Source organism: Bombyx mori, chromosome 6 (assembly GCF_030269925.1).
Source record: "Bombyx mori chromosome 6, ASM3026992v2".
NCBI lineage: Eukaryota > Metazoa > Arthropoda > Insecta > Lepidoptera > Bombycidae > Bombyx > Bombyx mori.
This window is the reverse complement of record NC_085112.1, coordinates 3,912,538-3,930,290: the sequence shown is the minus strand read 5'-3', so window position 1 is coordinate 3,930,290 and position 17,753 is coordinate 3,912,538. Positions and strand designations below refer to the sequence as shown.

Here is a 17,753-nt window from a genome sequence, read left to right as displayed (position 1 = left end):
ATTATTAAATTGGAAAGTATGTACATATTTACCCAAAGGCTATATATGTATAACCTTTTCATTCATTTATACATTTCATTCTGTAGGTAAATAAACGTAATATTGGTAACACCCATCTTCGAATAGTCTATAGGTGTTCCTTTTCAGGTCAACGCTCAATGGTCTTTTGATGCCGTAACCTTTAATGTTAATTTACTAATGGAAACACAGAACCTTGTGGTATTCGATACTATAAAATAACGATTTAAATCGTCTTGAATTAAATTACAATTCAGTTATATTTCGTATAGTAGTATTTTTTCTGTTTAAAATATACGAATTATTGATTTTATTGGTGAAAAAAGTTGTTGGTTTCGTTTCTTGAGCACAGGTGTGCTACGATCAATTTGGCGGGGTATATTGGCCATTTGCCAACGTTACACAACCAACTTTCATCGAAAACTCCCTTCAGTGTTTACGCCTTATAGTAAAGTTATAGCAAATAAAGGTTATTTAACGCGCTGTTACATATTATAAATTAACAAAAACCAACAATTTGTTATAATTTGTCATTTTAGAGACCTCAGTCAATGGTCATCATTTGTAAAATTAAAAATAACGTTACAATTACTCGACTCTATTTGTATTCTTCAGCTAAAGCTGTGGTGTTGAGTAAAAACATTTTTTTTAATTCAGTGTGTGATTTAAGATTGAAGATGAAGATTGAATGTGGAAGGCGGAGGACCGTTCATTGTGGCGGCCTATGGGAGAGGCCTACATCCAGCTTTGGAGAGATACAGGCTGGTGATGATGATGATGAGTATTGTAATGCTTTGAAAATAATAAACAATAATAAATGAATTCTGATTTCAAAAGGCAGCTTTTATGAAAATCAATCTTTATTCTAAGAAATATAAGGTTGACATTGAAGCATCAAGTGGAAACAGCTGCGCATTAACTTATTTAATCCGGCGTCGCTTCCGTACCCTCCTGCATAATTCAGCGTCGGTCATGAAAGCTCGCCCAAAGCTCCCTATGCCATCCGTGTTCATTCGGAATTTTAAATTAACTTATGTATATTAAATGCGCTGAACATCGATGACGCCACGCTATTTTAGGATTGAACCAATTTTGTTAACATTTACTCTATAGAGACACCAAATATGTCATAATAATATGCTAATTTCAAAGTTCATGACAATTATCAAATTTTACTACTGAAACGGAAGACGCAATGTACCAAGGAAAAAATAAATTAAAACAACGGCCTGAGCTCAAAAAATACATTACATATATTACTTAATTAAAGAAATAAACACTTTATTATTTGTTTATGTCAGAATATTTATCATCCATTTGTAACAAACTGCCCATACAATGCAAATGGAAAACAAATTATAAGTAACCCTCGCATTCAATCGTTTTACTTTACTTTATCTATGTAAAAATGATTCAAGTGAGAACGTTTATTAAATACAGACGTGAGCCAAGTCAATGTCGCAAATTGTTTCATTTATAGAATCTTCCGGTGTAGAGCAAGTGCTCCCTATCATCCAATACAGGGTTCCAATTTATCGACAGTCATTCAGGAAGTACCGGAAATTCGGTCAAATGCGCATATTACGAACTTTAAACCATTACTCCCTGAATAAGATGTGTAGATCTGTATATTTAGGTATGCCTTTAAAATAGCTTTTAACTATTTATGTAACCTGGCTCTATGAACCTAAATCTTTCACTTTTTGTTTCGTTATACAATTTGTATTATAGCTCTGTATATGTTATTCTATAATTCAAAGAATAGGGCCAATTTTACCACGACCTAATAACTAAAGGGATGCATTATTCTAGTGCGGTGCCGGTCAGACTGAAAGCTTCTTCGAATATTTACATTATAATGCCACATAAAATGCGTACTAAGAAAATAGGCACTCTGTTTGTTATATTTAAAGAGATGTGAACGGGTACATCGATATTTTTTTATAAATTACTAGTGGACCACCCCGGCTTCGCTCGGGTATTTAAGAAAAAATTCAAAATAAAAAATTATAATACACATGTATTAACCCTTCAATTTGCGTCAGGTTACTAACAAAAGAAAATTGTAAAGAAAGTTTGAATATTATTATTTAAATGATTTTTTGTTACTATTATTTCTTTTTTTTGTTATTTTTTATAAGTATTTAGTAATTTCTTTTCAAATTTTCGTAAAAATATCATACATACAAAACAAAAGCCATTGAATTCATTGAGCCAGAGCTTCCTTGTAAACGATATTTATAATAATAATAATAATAATAAAGATCATTTATTGCCTTTCACATCATAAAATGAAATACAAAAAAAAAGAAAAGCAAAAAAAAGAGAAAAAGGCAAAAGGAGGTGGCTCAGCTATTGCTGTTCAATGTTGATTAATTGAACAGCGCTGATTTTCAGTCACCCCCGTTTCCCTTTGGTTCTTTGCGGGAATGAAGACTCCGTACGTGTGTACATACTCAGAATATGATATAAATTAGTAAAATTAGTAAATTATAAAAATTTAAGAAAAAACAAAATAAAAATCAAATTAAATGGTGAACCCGAAAACAAAACCAAAATTGTTAATATTTGACGTTGTTTTATTTTTTAAAATAAAATAACACTTATTGTGGCATAACTACGAGTACAATAGTTAGACATATGCTGTCGCGACACTTTTTGTAATAAATGTGTTCTGCAAAGTCGTAGTACATTATTTTATTCTATCATCAATAGTTTTCGCAGCGCACGTGATATAAAACGCGATATAAATTTTTGGTATTTTTTTTACATCTTGGGTTACATTATTGGAGTTTTAGTGAGGATCCCTATTTTTTTTGAAAATATCATAAAGCTTATGTCATCCGACGATAGTGTAGCTTCCCAAAAGTGAAAGAATTTTTCGAATCGGTTCAGTAGTTTCGGAGCCTATTCAATGCAAACAAACAATCAAATCTTTTCTCTTTATAATATTAGTATAGATATGCAATTATTAAAGTAAAATTTAATGGTATTCAATATTGATTGTGGAAATGTTTAATTGGTCCTAGTTTTAGAAGATGAGTTTCCTAATTTTTCCTTGAATCAAGAAAAACGTGATTAATAGAGAACGATCCGTCTTAAGGAACATCCGTAGAAGCTGACCTTTAATTCACACCAAAGATATTTAAGCTATTTAGATGCAAGTGATTAAGATATATGATGAATGAAAAATGAAAAATTGAAATGAAAATGAAAAATTATTTCTTCTTTAGAGAAAAATCAACCCATTTTAAACTAAAATGAATAAAAACTACTTTAAAATGTATCATGTCTTGAATTTTAAAAGTACTATTTCATATTATTTTGTACTGGATGTAGGTACCTAATCTCAGAGGGTGTTTAGCACGCAAACCCTTTTGTTGCCTTGTACTTTCAAGCAAACAAGGGGTTGATTGTGTCAGTGAGTCATATTACAACTGCAAATGATTTGTGATTTTATAATAAAAATTGATGGTTTGAAATGTGTAAAAAACAAATGTACAGCGCAAAAGGATATATAATGTTAATTATGTGTTTGCTAAAACACACATAAATTAGCTCAAAAATAATCAGAACCTTTTTTTAAAAATGTTTCGAATTACTTTAAAAATGATAAATATAATTCAGACTAAATTGTCGACTTGTTCTTTGTCATATATGTATATTGTATATTACTACTTCTATTGTTCGTACGTAATTAGCAGCTACGTGACTCAGATACAATTATTTAATGTTACAGAGCAGGTGCAGAAAATATTAAGTACTGGTTATGAACATAATGAATGTGCAGTGTCAGGGACATGGATAATCGATATATTTGTTAAAGAACAATGCAAATTAACTTTTCAATCGAATTCACTATTTGTAATTATATTGACTTTTCCTTCTTCCTAGCGTTTTCCCGGTATAATGCCCGCTATATAAGATATAGGGTCCGCTTTCCTGCTTTAAACTCCTCCGCTTTGCCCGGTCTACGGCATCCTTCCGTATGGGGGTGGGGTTATTCTTCTCCATACTCGCATTTATCACATCTAATCAGCGTTTTTTGGGCCTACCGCAGGATCTTAGACTTGGTACGTAGAAGCATCTAATTTCGGTGTAGTCTGGATGCCTGCGGTTTATGTGGCCGTACCATTGGACACGACTTTCTTGCAGCATATCTGTTACGTCATAAATATCATAATACAAAATTTTCAACCACGATTACTGAGATAAATATGATTTTACGTTTTTAAATGGTTTTACTTTAAAATCCAATCTAAAATGTGTTGCGTCAGCAAGGAAAATGTTTCACGACCGTCGCCAAGCACAATCAGCCTGAATCCTTAAAAGTTAATACCGGTTTTTATGACAAAGGCCTATAATTACGTAGCATTGTTCCTGCGGCTTCGTTCACCCAAAAAGTACGTTTAGTCACAGAGCTGCGAAACTGTGGCAATTAGGACTTTTGTACACCTCGACCGCATCGTCAACAGTTAAGGCTTCCGTCCACGAGGCATTTAAATATCTGCGGGCAGTTGCGTTTCTTTCAGTTTTTACTGAAGTAAAAAAAGAACCATTACGTAGACAGTTCTAATAAAACCTGCACTGGTCTGACCTGACCAGATCAAACAGGTAACAGATTGATCTGGTTCAATGGGCGACATATTAGTTATAATAGATAGTTTTAATTCCTAATTACTTATTTAATCAAATTAATCTGCTGCGTTCAAATGGATAAACCACCTAAGTAAAGTTAGTGTAACCCACCGACGGACTAAATTAAATGTCTTCAGCAAATGGTGAAATATATTTCTAGCGTGCCCGCAATTAGGAATAATTTCAATAATTACCAAGATTAACTCACTAATATATGAAAATAAAAATTGAACTATAAACGTATGACGATATCGATATGGGAAACGTCAAGCTTACTATGATAATGCCGGTACTCGAATTGTGAACTTTAATCCACAACCAATCGATCACCTACAAACGAAAACCGTCTCATATGTCGATAATCGAAAAATCGACGTAATACCTGTGCGACCACAATAACGATTGCTTTAAAATATACCCCTTGTACATATTATATTACGTACAGGGGCTTATAGGATGCCACAGGCTAGGGTGCCTCAGGAAAACTTTTTGCGTAATTTACACTCACACAGCTATTTCTTTTAAAAAAAATCTGAAAATCGAATGTCTCGAAAACATCTTTTGATTCTGAATTATTTTCATGGGTACACCTATTCGTACATAACAATGTCGCAAGTTTAATGTAAACTAGAATTTCCTATCGTTAATATAAAATACGTGCATAGTTAAATGTCCAATGCTCCATTCCACATAATAATAAATTGTAATCAATTTTATATAATAATTTAAATAAAAATAAAATATAATTTAAATACAATGTGTGCACATAGTTTGTTAGGTAACGCATCCACCGTGGGTAGGCTGTTCAAGCAGGCTTGAGGAATTTTACATCGCAGTGAACGTGGAGGTTTTCAATGAACTTCCGGGAAACTTTATACCGCGTTTCATCTCGCTCTAAGCCGAATTCCCCCTCACTGTGCAACGTTGTGACATGGGCGTCTTTAAAAAAGTTTTAAAAATAGTCCATAATGGAGAGGAGCGTTTTAGTCATTTGTTTCTTTTACCGAAGTTGATTAATCATGAACTTTACATATGTATGATTGTAATGACGAATCAAGACGAAAACAAAAAAAACAATATTGATCATAACAGCATTGTTGATAATAATAAAACACTTCCTCGATCTCAATTCCCGTTGTTGTTTCTGCAAGTTCGCGTTTCGTATCGCGCACAAACTTGTGAACTGTTAGATGAAGATTGCTGTTGTATCTAATGACTTAAGTTAAATACTGATTTAGATTTTAGAACGGCGATGTAACAGTGAAACCACATTTTAAAGACTAAAGAAAAACAAGTAGGCTTTTCGCGTGATAGTGAGTCTCTGCTGTCTATGGACAACACCAAGATGGCAACAAGTAGGACAGCCATTTTTTATTTTAGCCCTGTGAAGCCCTGAGGTGATATCTAGCCAACAGTGTGAATGAATTTATAATTTTAATAATGACGAATAATCATTTCGCAAGCTTGTCAAAAAAAGCTACGTATTAAGGGCGAAAAAATTTGTAATAACACAAACCAATTAATTATTTCAGTTTCTGGTTATCCGTGAGTGATAAAAACATTTGTGTATGTATAATTTTATTTGTAGAAGTTCATATTTTCATTAGAAAGTTATTGTGGTTTGTTGCCATCTAGGTAATTTTATTTATTAACCGTTTATAAAAGAAATTCTAATAGTAATTTAACATCGTTTCTTTTATTTCTTTCTGACCTTAACTCCGTAAGTACGTAGCACGTAAAATCGCGAACTTTGTCTCTGTAAACAGTAAAATGATCACATAGAAAAGACGATCAGGGATTTTGTCAAAATTTAAGTAACGAACTTAATACGATGAATTCACCGACAGCGTTTTGTTATTGTTATCATGAAACGTGTTTTCGTACTTAAGTTGACTATGTAGGGCAAATGGGAATAATAGGATAGCAGGATTATTGGAACAAGATTTTTTCGACCAGAGACATTCTCATTCTGGCATCGCGCCATTAGTACTTTCTTGTAACGCTACTTCCCAAAAGTCATTTCGTTAGCAAAGTGCTTAGATTAATTGTCTATTCAACGGTAGCAGGCTTGTCTTTTATGATAGTGGAGTAGATGAGCTCGTGACCTCACTTGGTCCTAAATATTGAAGTGCATAGCACATTAATGCCGCTACCCACCTTGCCACATGAGCGCGATAGAAGTGAAATACGGATTTTACCATATATACTGAAATACAAAATAATCTAGGACTTTCAACAGGCTAAAATTTGATAGAAAGCATAAATATCATTCTAGAGGTACCTAACAATTCTAAAGTATCATCATTAATTGTAATTGGATCGCTCAATTTGTAGCCAAACAATTTATTCAGGAAGAAATTTTAAATTCGTTACATTATAATCTTACAATATTTAGAATTCCGGGCTAACATGAACATGTTTGCGGTAGCTATATCAGAGAAACGTACACATAAAACGCGCCGACGGAATTCACCTATCCTTTGTCCTGAAATCATTCAAAATTATTTATACTGAAATAAAATCAATGATACAGTTGCCTTCAAAAAGATAATATATAAAAATGGATATGTTGAAATGGTAAATGCTGAATGGGCAATAATTTAGCATAATTACCACATAAAACTCGGGCACTACCAATGAGTCGAGCTGAGACTTTTCCGTAAATTAATATAAGCGTAAACTTTTGTAAGTCAATTTATGAAATATAAATTTGCAGCCGACGCCGCAGAGGTACTGCGATGTAAATTTATTCGAATTCAAATGTAATTTTAAATTCATTAAATTGTTTACTTGTTGATCGTTCATGAATAGTTCTTAAAATTATAAATAGACAAAACCTATTTACATTAGATTTGCTTAGAGCTTTATTCAATTAGATCAAGAAAGATCGCTAGATCAATACAGACCTCTGTTCATCCACGAGGAATATCTAATTTAAAATTTAATCGCGTCGTATTATTGTTCAACTACCTACTGTTAAATCCGTTAAGGATGTATCTTCTCAACACCTAGGAGGAGAAGGACCAATATAGAAGTGTACAATGGAATATGTGAGGTCGTATAGACCAAAGCTAACTAAGCCACGTAGTGTTTCTATAATTTTTTTATCCGTGAAGGGCATCCGAGGTCGGCTTCCACACATTATTTTTCCACGTAAGTTATAGGATGCTATGTGATAGTAGTCTGGCTAAAAATCAAAAGAAGATGAGAGTTGCTACATGGTAATATTTTTTCCGAAACTAGCTATTTTATGTTATGAGATACGTAGGTATACCTCTTCCTTACGCCTTTACTTATTAGTCCCTTCGGTGCTCTTCAGACAATCTGAATCATACCTATCTATAGAAGTTATTAATTAATTAGCTATATTCGGAAGTAAAACCTGGCTCTATGGGCTCCTCCATACTCTGCATGTATTCCGTATAACACTATGGGATTGCTGAAACTCAGCAGTGTTTGAAATATTTACATATTTCGAACAGTATTTCCGGTGTTGTGTTCCTTGTGTTTTCAAACAATTTTGTTTTTGTTTTGTTTCTGTTCATTTATTTGTTACCCATTTAATCATTAATATACAAATCATACTGTAGAAATATTTTGGAAGCGCATTGGAAAGTCGTGACTGCGATTACTCACGATCCACCCGCCCCAAATATTTTATTACGAGTACCATAAAAGGCCACTATCCAAACACATTCCTAGCACATCATTTATGAAAACAGGATTCTTTTTTTATTAAGGGCTGAAATAAATATCGGACGATGGATATTCGTATGTTGTTTGATGAATAAATTAAAAATATTTTCCTACGGACTGTCGTAACTAAACAAAAAAATATCTATCTCAGATAGTTTTTTTTTTCTTATTTTTTTTTTCTCGCTTATATGAGTACATGAGCTCACAGGCCACCTGGTGTTAAGTGATTACTGGAGCCCATAGACATCCACAACGTAAATGCGCCACCCAACTTGAGATATAACCTCTAAGGTCTCTAGTATAGTTACAGCGGCTGCGCCACCCTTTAAGCCGAAACGCATTACTGCTTCACGGCATAAATAGGCAGGATGGTGGTACCCACCCGCGCGTACTCACAAGAGGTCCTATCACCAGTAAGTTAATGTTTATAAACTTCGGTATCCACTTAATATCAAGAGGGTTGGAATAGAAAAGTAATAATTTAAAAATACTTTTGTTTGACGAAGTTTTGCATTAATCCTAATGAGGACAAAAAACATTATTCAGCTATTATTTAGCAGAAACACATTGTATGCACTTAACACCAGGTGGGCTGCGAGCTCGTCTACCCATCTAAACAATAAAAAAAATGTCGACACCTAACTTGATATGTAGATAAGCTTCTATCTAAAGTGAATACGCAAAGTTATTATTTTTTGGTTTTGATTTTTACGAAATGGTTGTTCCTTCATCGTAATGAAAATATGATAGGCATGTATTTTTTTTTACTATAACCTGCCTGCTGTAATGTATCCTCGGCACCCTGGTTCAGTTTTTTACCGAAGACAAGGTAAGAAAAATAAAATTAAAAAGTTTATAACATATTCTTATTTGTTTTCAGGGATATCTTTGCTGTACATCCTGGCAGTTCTTCCATGGTTGCTGCCTTGGGGTGGAGGCGGTGCGTGGTTCCTATCTCTCTGCCATCTTCTCGGGGCTCTAGCGCCTTGGTGCGGCTCCTTCTTGTACCATCTGTTTATGAACCACGCTCGAGGAGAAACCCTTTACCATCGCCTCCTACAACTCGATATGTTGGGTATTTGGGTCAGCCAGAGCATAGGTGAGTAACCTTTATCTGACTTCAGTTTTTAAGATATAATCAGTTTTTTTTTTAATTCTATTAAACTTTCCAATAAAGACCTATAAATTGATGTCGCCATAGCCTAAAGGATAAGAAACCCGGTGCATTCATATCGACTGATGCGACCGTGCCGGTGTTCAATAGCGCAGGCAAGTACCATTTGTTCTAATGAAATATGTATCTGAGACATGATCCAGTAATGATTTCTACGACAAAGGAATAAAACACAGTGCAATAAAAATCAAACCCCTTGATAGATTGCATTAATACTAGTCACCACCAGTAATAACCAGAGCATCTAGAAGCCCACACGAGTATTGCCTATTTCTGGCCCGAAGTAGTAATGTGTTTTAGTTTGAAGAGTGATACAGCCGTAATACTAATACTGAGAAGAAGAATGCCTATGGACTCCGGTAATCACTTGAACACCAGGTTGCCATGAGATCATATACTCTAATTATAAATAATTTTGAATGGCGCTCTGGCTTGCAAAGGCACGACAAAACGTTATAAAATATAGAAGAAAGTATATTTAATCATTACGATCCATGAGAAAATTAAACTAATTTTACTGTTTAATTTCGCGTTAATTATTTTCATTATAATAATATTATTGGCGTTTAGAATATTTTACAACTTTTGTGCTCGACCGACCGACCGAGATGTTATTGTTGTGTGCGTTGTATGTAGTATTCCTCCTACAGTGTTGATATCAAAATTAAGGGAACCTTAGTGTGGAAAAATATCACAAAACACAAAATTATCCAAATGAAAAGTATGGTCATTTTGGAAGGCTCAAACCTCAAATACGAAAATTAAATGTGGACCTTGGGACCCCTTAAAATTTATATTATAAATAAATATCTCCAAGCTGTCCTATAAGTGTGAATATTCTAAAAGCTAAAAGCTTCTAAAGGCTGGTAACGAGGCACGCAATCGCATTAGTTCAGCTTATGCAATGCGTAGCAAAATTAAAATTCATTGTGGAAAATCAGCAGTGTGCTTAGTGCGAGTTTCTTAACGTTCTCTCTCGATTGCGTTGAGCTGGAACGTTTGCCTACATTTTCCCATAGGAGCGCTGTTCCAACTGCATGTTTTTTTTTATTTTATTTTATTGCTTAGATGTGTGGACGAGCTCACAGCCCACCTGGTGTTAAGTGGTTATTGGAGCCCATAGAGATCTACAATTTAAGTAAATTTGATAACTTTAATTTAAGTAAATTTGAGTTAACTTTTACGCTCTCGAGAACTTTAAAAAAACTCTCACTAAGCACACAGCCGAGCTCACGGCAGTTAGATAGAATGTTATGAAGTAACAGGAAGGCATTAAAAGTGTACTTTTTTTTCTTACCTATGCTGATGAACTTGAGAGGCTATTTCAGCTTCACCCTAACGTGTGTAGGTGAGCTCATGGGGCTCAAACCGGAGTGTTGCTAACACTGACCCTAGCAAGAGCAGTACTTCGCAGAATCTACCAGCGGATCGGAAACGCGACTCACTGAGAAGATCCGGCGAGAAACTCAGTGGGCTGTGTCTATGGGTTAATTCGCTCGTCGAGCCCTTCGTCGCAAGCGACGGGTTCGACGAGGACGGTGACCGGTGCTTGTGGCTAAAAGTACCGTTAAAAGTGTAGAAAATTTATTATCATATTTCTACGACATCACTTACATTCTTAAAATATAATAAATAACAGTATAAACCGAATTATTTAAACAATTTACTTAAGTATAATTTATGTTATAGAAATAACACAATGTTTGCTATCCGTTGTAATCGGTGATTAAAAGAGCTGGGAGTTGTCCGAGGCGAGGTGGTAGCCTGCTTAATACATTTACGTAACTGAATTCAGGCAAAACAAATGACGGTTTTAACGAGGGTTTCACTCGTAAAACATTTGTTACTGTCGCGTTTCGTCATTTCGACTAACAAATGTTGGCATTTTCAAATCACATTTAGTTTATGATCGGATATGAGCCCATATATTGAATGGGATCAACAAAATGAATATGACGGCGTTAACGATATTTATGTTATATAGCACGTGCAATAGGAGTGACTCACACAAGCCAGGTGCGCCGGCCGTGTCGTTCCACTCGTAAACAACAGCTGCAACAGAAGTGACTCATAAGCCAGCTGCGCCGGCTAGTATAAAAAGGCGGAACGTGCCTTGAAATGAACATTCGTTGGACTGCGCTTGCCTAGTGCACTTACTATATCCTTGTTACGTTGTGTGATTCAGTGACTGTTGTACGTACTGGTTAAAGTTGGACAAGTGTTAAAGTGAATTGTTAAGATAACATAATATTGTTGATTAAATCAGGAATCAAAAGGTGACATCGTTTTACTTGGTGTTCAACAAGATAATGTCTACCCTCAAGCTTACATCAGAAGTGAGATCAGGACTCTACTCTCACTGGCGTGACGTGTTTGAACATGTTCGAAGTACAGCAAAAAAAACATGATGCAGATCAGAATACTAGTAGTGGTACGCCACAAGAGCGTGAATGCAGCATACGTAAGTCGTGTAATAACGTCTCTGTTACCTCGATGGAAGATCTGAGCCACGAAGAAATCGTCACATCTTACGTTCTGGCTCATGTTGCCCAGTTTGACTGTCGACTTCATCACATGGCATTTACTAACGGAAATACAACACGTAACAAGCTATTGCAAGAAATTAAGGCAAGTGCAAATCTCAAGTGAAACTTCGATCGCAATAATGGATCTGTCATGACGAGTGGGTAGTTCCGACACGAATCGTTTTTAAGCCAATGACTACTGCTAGAGTTACATGGCACTAGTACAGTAAACCAGGACATGAGACTGTGAATTGTCGCTGAAATTTTAGAATCTACTCGATTCAATACCAATAACACTACACGTTCGATGACTTCGGGCTCCAGCAAGCAAGCAAGAAAGCAAGCAAGTTTCCGTGGGGAAGAAAAATTTACACATCTGAAGTCGTCGTGACCTGTAAGATAAGACGTCCGGTGCGTTCGTGCCTGGCGATGCGGCGGTGTTCGGGTTCCGCTGGCGGATGCAGGTTTTTCCGGTGAAGTGCGTGCTTGTGCGTGCTTGACAAGTGTTCGCGGTTGGCTTCCTCAGTGTGGGAGTAACATCGTGTAGGAGAAGTGGAACCCGTAAAATTGTAGTTTGCGTGGTGGCTGGTAAGATTTGTTGCGGTAAGAAGTTTGCATGGTGGTAAAATGTCTTGTGAGTCTGCACAGGTAGCCGGAGGTGAGACTTCCGCGGTCGCGGCCCACCCAGTCCGCGAGAACCGGGCAGATCACCTCGACGGTACGGAGGCCGGCCGACGGGTCCGCCAAACGACGAGATCACGCCTCCAGCACGGACTGCCGATATTGGAGCCCCCGCGCTCCGGCTGCACTTGCGCTAGTGCGCGCCGCCTCGTAGGAGACTGTGAGCCTGCAAAACCTGAACAACCTCCTCATCCGTGGGCGCCCGGCTCTCGCCTGCAAGTCGGCTGTTACGTGTGCGGTGATGCGAGCCATGTAGCTTCTGGGTGTTCCATGCGCTACAAGAAGAAAAACGACACTGCTCCAGGTGCTGTGGCAGGTCCAACCAGAGACGTCAACGTGTGTTCCAGAGCTTCAGTGTGTTACAGATAAGTGGTTTTGGCTCCCCCTTTATGTTCCATTCAGGGTCAGACTGTAGTCTTATAAAACAAAGCCATAGTAAATTATTCAATGGTAAGCGGTTTCATGAACAAGTCACCGTAGTCACCCTAGACACGTCCTTACGGATCCATCAGATCCAATAACTCTTGCATTAGATACCTTCAGCTCTAACACTAGGAGCAGGCTGAGGAACCCCAGTAATCGTACTCGTCGAACTCGACAAAGAGGTCGACGTGCAACCTAACCCATGCATCAGCCCACTGAGTTTCTCGCCGGATCTTCTCAGTGGGTCGCGATTCCGATCCGGTAGTAGATTCATTCGCGAAGCAATTGCTCTTGAGTTGTTAGGTCTCCTGCGGAGGCGCTCGGGCAGTTGTTAGCAAATCCCACCCCTCTTGGCTGAGCCTTTGCTCGCCCACCCGTCCTGGTGAAGCGGGAAAGGCCTCCGGGCCACCAGTAATCTTTCAATCATCTGCAGTTTTGGAAAACGATAGGTATAAGTTGAGATATGTAAATGGTTCTAGTGTACAAAGTTCCCCATGAAAACTTACGCGAAGTACCTCGAGGCCCGTCAGGCCTACTAGAAATTTCTGAAAATTATAGTGACGATGACGTGACGGCGTACACAGATGGGTTAATTAATCTTGTTCGTGAAACTGATCTTAATTATGACGACTCTATCACTGACAATAGAAGCGACATTTTTATCCGCAAATAGCGATACAGCAAACATAGTCTGTGGGTAGTGATACAATGTCTGTAAGCTCAGGCACCTCAGGTGCAGGTGTTGGAAATGTAGAAAACGATGGTCGGTCTCGCACTATTTCTGAAGAAATTCTGTATAAATGTTCTGGTTTAAGAAATGTTTTAACAAACGCTAACGTACACGCAGATTAAAAAAAAAAAAAAAAAAAGAGAATTGTATGTGGCTAGAGAGATGTTAATCCGGACTAGCAAAAAAAAAAAAAGAAAAAAAAAGTGTGAAGTCATTGAAGGGTCTGTCCGGTCCAATGGCTTGGCTATAGGGATTTTCATCCAGATTAGCCACAACAATTAGCTACAGGGATTGCGATTCGGTCTAGCATTAACCGGTCCAGTTCGAAAAACTGAAGGGATAACAATTCCGGTCTAAGTTAAAAGGGACATACTTACATACCTGAAGAGTTTTAAATGAGCTGGCCCAGGTATGTAAGCAGTCTGCAGGTTATTTATAGCCAGTATAGGATTTTCTGAAGAATTATGTGAACCGAACCGTACTAGATTCAATATCATAGACCACGTTTTAAGTTGCATCCGTTAATGTCAGGATGAACGAACACGTTTGTTGTTCACAGACATACCATAAGAATGCGCGCACGAGGACGAGCGCACGTCAGTATGGCCGTGACGGCGTTAACGATATTTATGTTATATAGCACGTGCAATAGGAGTGACTCACACAAGCCAGGTGCGCCGGCCGTGTCGTTCCACTCGTAAACAACAGCTGCAACAGAAGTGACTCATAAGCCAGCTGCGCCGGCTAGTATAAAAAGGCGGAACGTGCCTTGAAATGAACATTCGTTGGACTGCGCTTGCCTAGTGCACTTACTATATCCTTGTTACGTTGTGTGATTCAGTGACTGTTGTACGTACTGGTTAAAGTTGGACAAGTGTTAAAGTGAATTGTTAAGATAACATAATATTGTTGATTAAATCAGGAATCAAAAGGTGACATCGTTTTACTTGGTGTTCAACAAGATAATGTCTACCCTCAAGCTTACAAATACGTATACTTAAAAGAACATGCATATCTTTTTAAAACTCATTACAATTTTTTTTATTGCTTAGATGGGTGGACGAGCTCACAGCCCACCTGGTGTTAAGTGGTTACTGGAACCCATAGACATCTACAGCGTAAATGCGCCGCCCACCTTGAGATATAAGTTCCAAGGTCTCAAGTATAGTTACAACGGCTGCCCCACCCTTCAAGCCGAAACGCATTACTGCTTCACGGCAGAAATAGGCAGGGTGGTGGTACCTACCCGCGCGGACTCACAAGAGGTCCTACCACCAGTAATTACGCAAATTATAATTTTACGGGTTTGATTTTTATTACACGATGTTATTCCTTCACCGTGGAAGTCAATTATGAACATTTGCTAAATACGTATTTCATTAAAAAAATTGGTACCCGCCTGAGATTCGAACACCGGTGTATCGCTCAACACGAATACACCGGACATGTTATCCATTAGGCCACGACGACATCAGTAAAGTAGTAAAACGTTAAATTTAATTTGGTTTCGGATAAATGGTACACAAAAATTGTTTTCAAATAGGACCTGTCTAATGCAATGACCACATTTTTGTATTTAAATTTTGATCAATTAAAATTTAATTTTATTTCATCGTTCTTAATTCAAGTGATTGGAAATATAATTTTTGAGATTAACATACTTTTAAAATGAAATGCACTTTCTTTCTCGTAAATACAATATACCACAATTAATTACATAAAGACTTCATTTATTTGACAATATAGACAAGATATTCAGAAAATATTATACCTACTTTTATATACCAATAATATAAAACCAATACTAACCTAATTCCAATTTAATAATAGTAATCCCTAGTTTATATGAGATGGGTCAAGTCGAAACATGAGAAATACTCGAAATATTAAAAAATATATTGATTTATGTAATTTTTAAATACCAACCTAGATTTTCAAATACATAATATGGTTTTACGAGACGTGTATAATTTTGAGCTCTACTGTTTTATAGACGTGTAAGTGACGTCACTGCGTATAAACCTCAGCTTGCAATGAGAGGGTGCACTTACATTAACTCACGGCAAGGCCTCATTGGGATACTAAAAGTTTTACTAGCATTTTAAGAGCATATCTTTCCAATATTATCATGTACTTTATTTAAAAAGACTTGTTGTAAATGAATCAATAACTTAGAAGGTAATGATTTCAGAATAAATCTGTGTTGTCCAAAAATTTTTAGCGATATTTTGAAACTTGTAAATCCATATGTATTTTTTTAAGATTAAAAACACCAAATGTAATTTTGCTCGAAGAAGAAAATGCTATGCATTTTTTTGTGTTAAGTGTATTCAAAAATTATGTTAGATTGTATCTGTTAGGTAGTATTTCATAAAAAAATCTTGTAAACAAGGCTTACTATCGATAAATTCCAAGTGAATTGTCATTTTTAAATGGGAAGACTTTTCTAAGAGCCTCTGATTTGATCTGATTATGCAGAAACGAACACCGAAATAACGGCCTTCCTATTCTTTCGTACCGAATGCGTCTCAATTGCTCGCGGCAGAAATAGTCAGGGCGGACAGTACCAATTCGGACAATAGCGGATAGCAATGAAACCAAATCCGTTAAATTCTAGACAGTTATAGCATTACTCTATACAAATCAATAAAATTGGAGTGTCTATTTGTAATAATAAAATAACCATTTTTTACTAAATGCGTAAGTATGTATACCACAGTACATATAACAAAATATATTTTTTTTAATTTTTGTCTGTCTGTCTGTCTGCCTGTTTGTTCCGGCTAATCGCTGAAACGGCTGGACCGATTTTGACGAGACTTTCGCTGATAGGTAGCTGATGATATAAAAAGTAACTTAGGCTACTTTTTTTAGACTAGCTTTACCCCGCGGCGTCACCCGCGGTACGACAATAACCGCAGGTAACATCGCGGGACTCAGCTATCAATAATAAAATTTCATGTTTACGAAGTTTTTGAAGTCGTCGTGGCCTAACAGATAAGACTTCGACGACGACGTGTTCGAATCTCAGGCGGGTACCAATTTTTCTAATGAAATACGTACTCAACAAATGTTCACGATTGATTTCCACGGTGAAGGAATAACATCGTGTAATAAAAATGAAACCCGCAAAATTATAATTTGCGTAATTACTGGTGGTAGGACCTCTTCTGAGCCCGCGCGGGTGGGTACCACCACCCTGCCTATTTCTGCCGTGAAGTAATAATGCGTTTCGGTTTGAAGGGTGGGGCAGCCGTTGTAACTTACTTGAGACCTTAGAACTTATATCTCAAGATGGGTGGCGCATTTACGTTGTGGATGTCTATGGGCTCCAGTAACCACTTAACACCAGGTGGGCTGTGAGCTCGTCCACCTATCTAAGCAATAAAAAAAAGGCGTAGCAAGGGCGGGTCGTTATTTAAAAATAAAACAACAGCAGAAGAAAACTACGTTTTAATGAAAGAAGCCCCGAAATATCCGCCCTCGTCACTTTCATTACGTGAAATAATCACTAGTAGTCTGTTTTGTCAGCCGTTACCGAGGCCTGCCTCTACTCTGCACGTAATTCTTTAGAAAAATAAATTTGTTTTCTTTTATTATCTCGCTGCCCGCGAGAATATTTTGTTTTAGAATATTGCAGTTCGCTCTATACAAATTCAGGCCCCCGGAGTGACATCGTGAAAAGAATATGATTTGTTTTCTTATACTCTTACTCTCTGTAACAAAACTCATGAATAACAATGAGGGAACAAACAAATGCTTAGATTCCGCAGAAATATTTTGCTGAAAATACACAGAGCCTAACGTTATTTTTGTTTTCAGCAAGCTTGGCACTTAAAATGTATCTGTATCAAATCTGTACTTAAGT

General features: G+C 36.8%; 1 protein-coding gene across 1 annotated transcript in view; it reads left to right on the top strand.

Annotated features, from left to right (window-relative positions):
• LOC101738719 (progestin and adipoQ receptor family member 4) overlaps positions 1 to 17,753 on the top strand; it is a 56,691-nt gene that overhangs the window by 5,702 nt on the left and 33,236 nt on the right. The window contains exon 2 of the mRNA XM_021350855.3: positions 9,233 to 9,451. Within this exon, the coding sequence (XP_021206530.1) occupies positions 9,233 to 9,451 (219 nt within the window). The remainder of the gene's footprint in view (positions 1 to 9,232; positions 9,452 to 17,753) is intronic.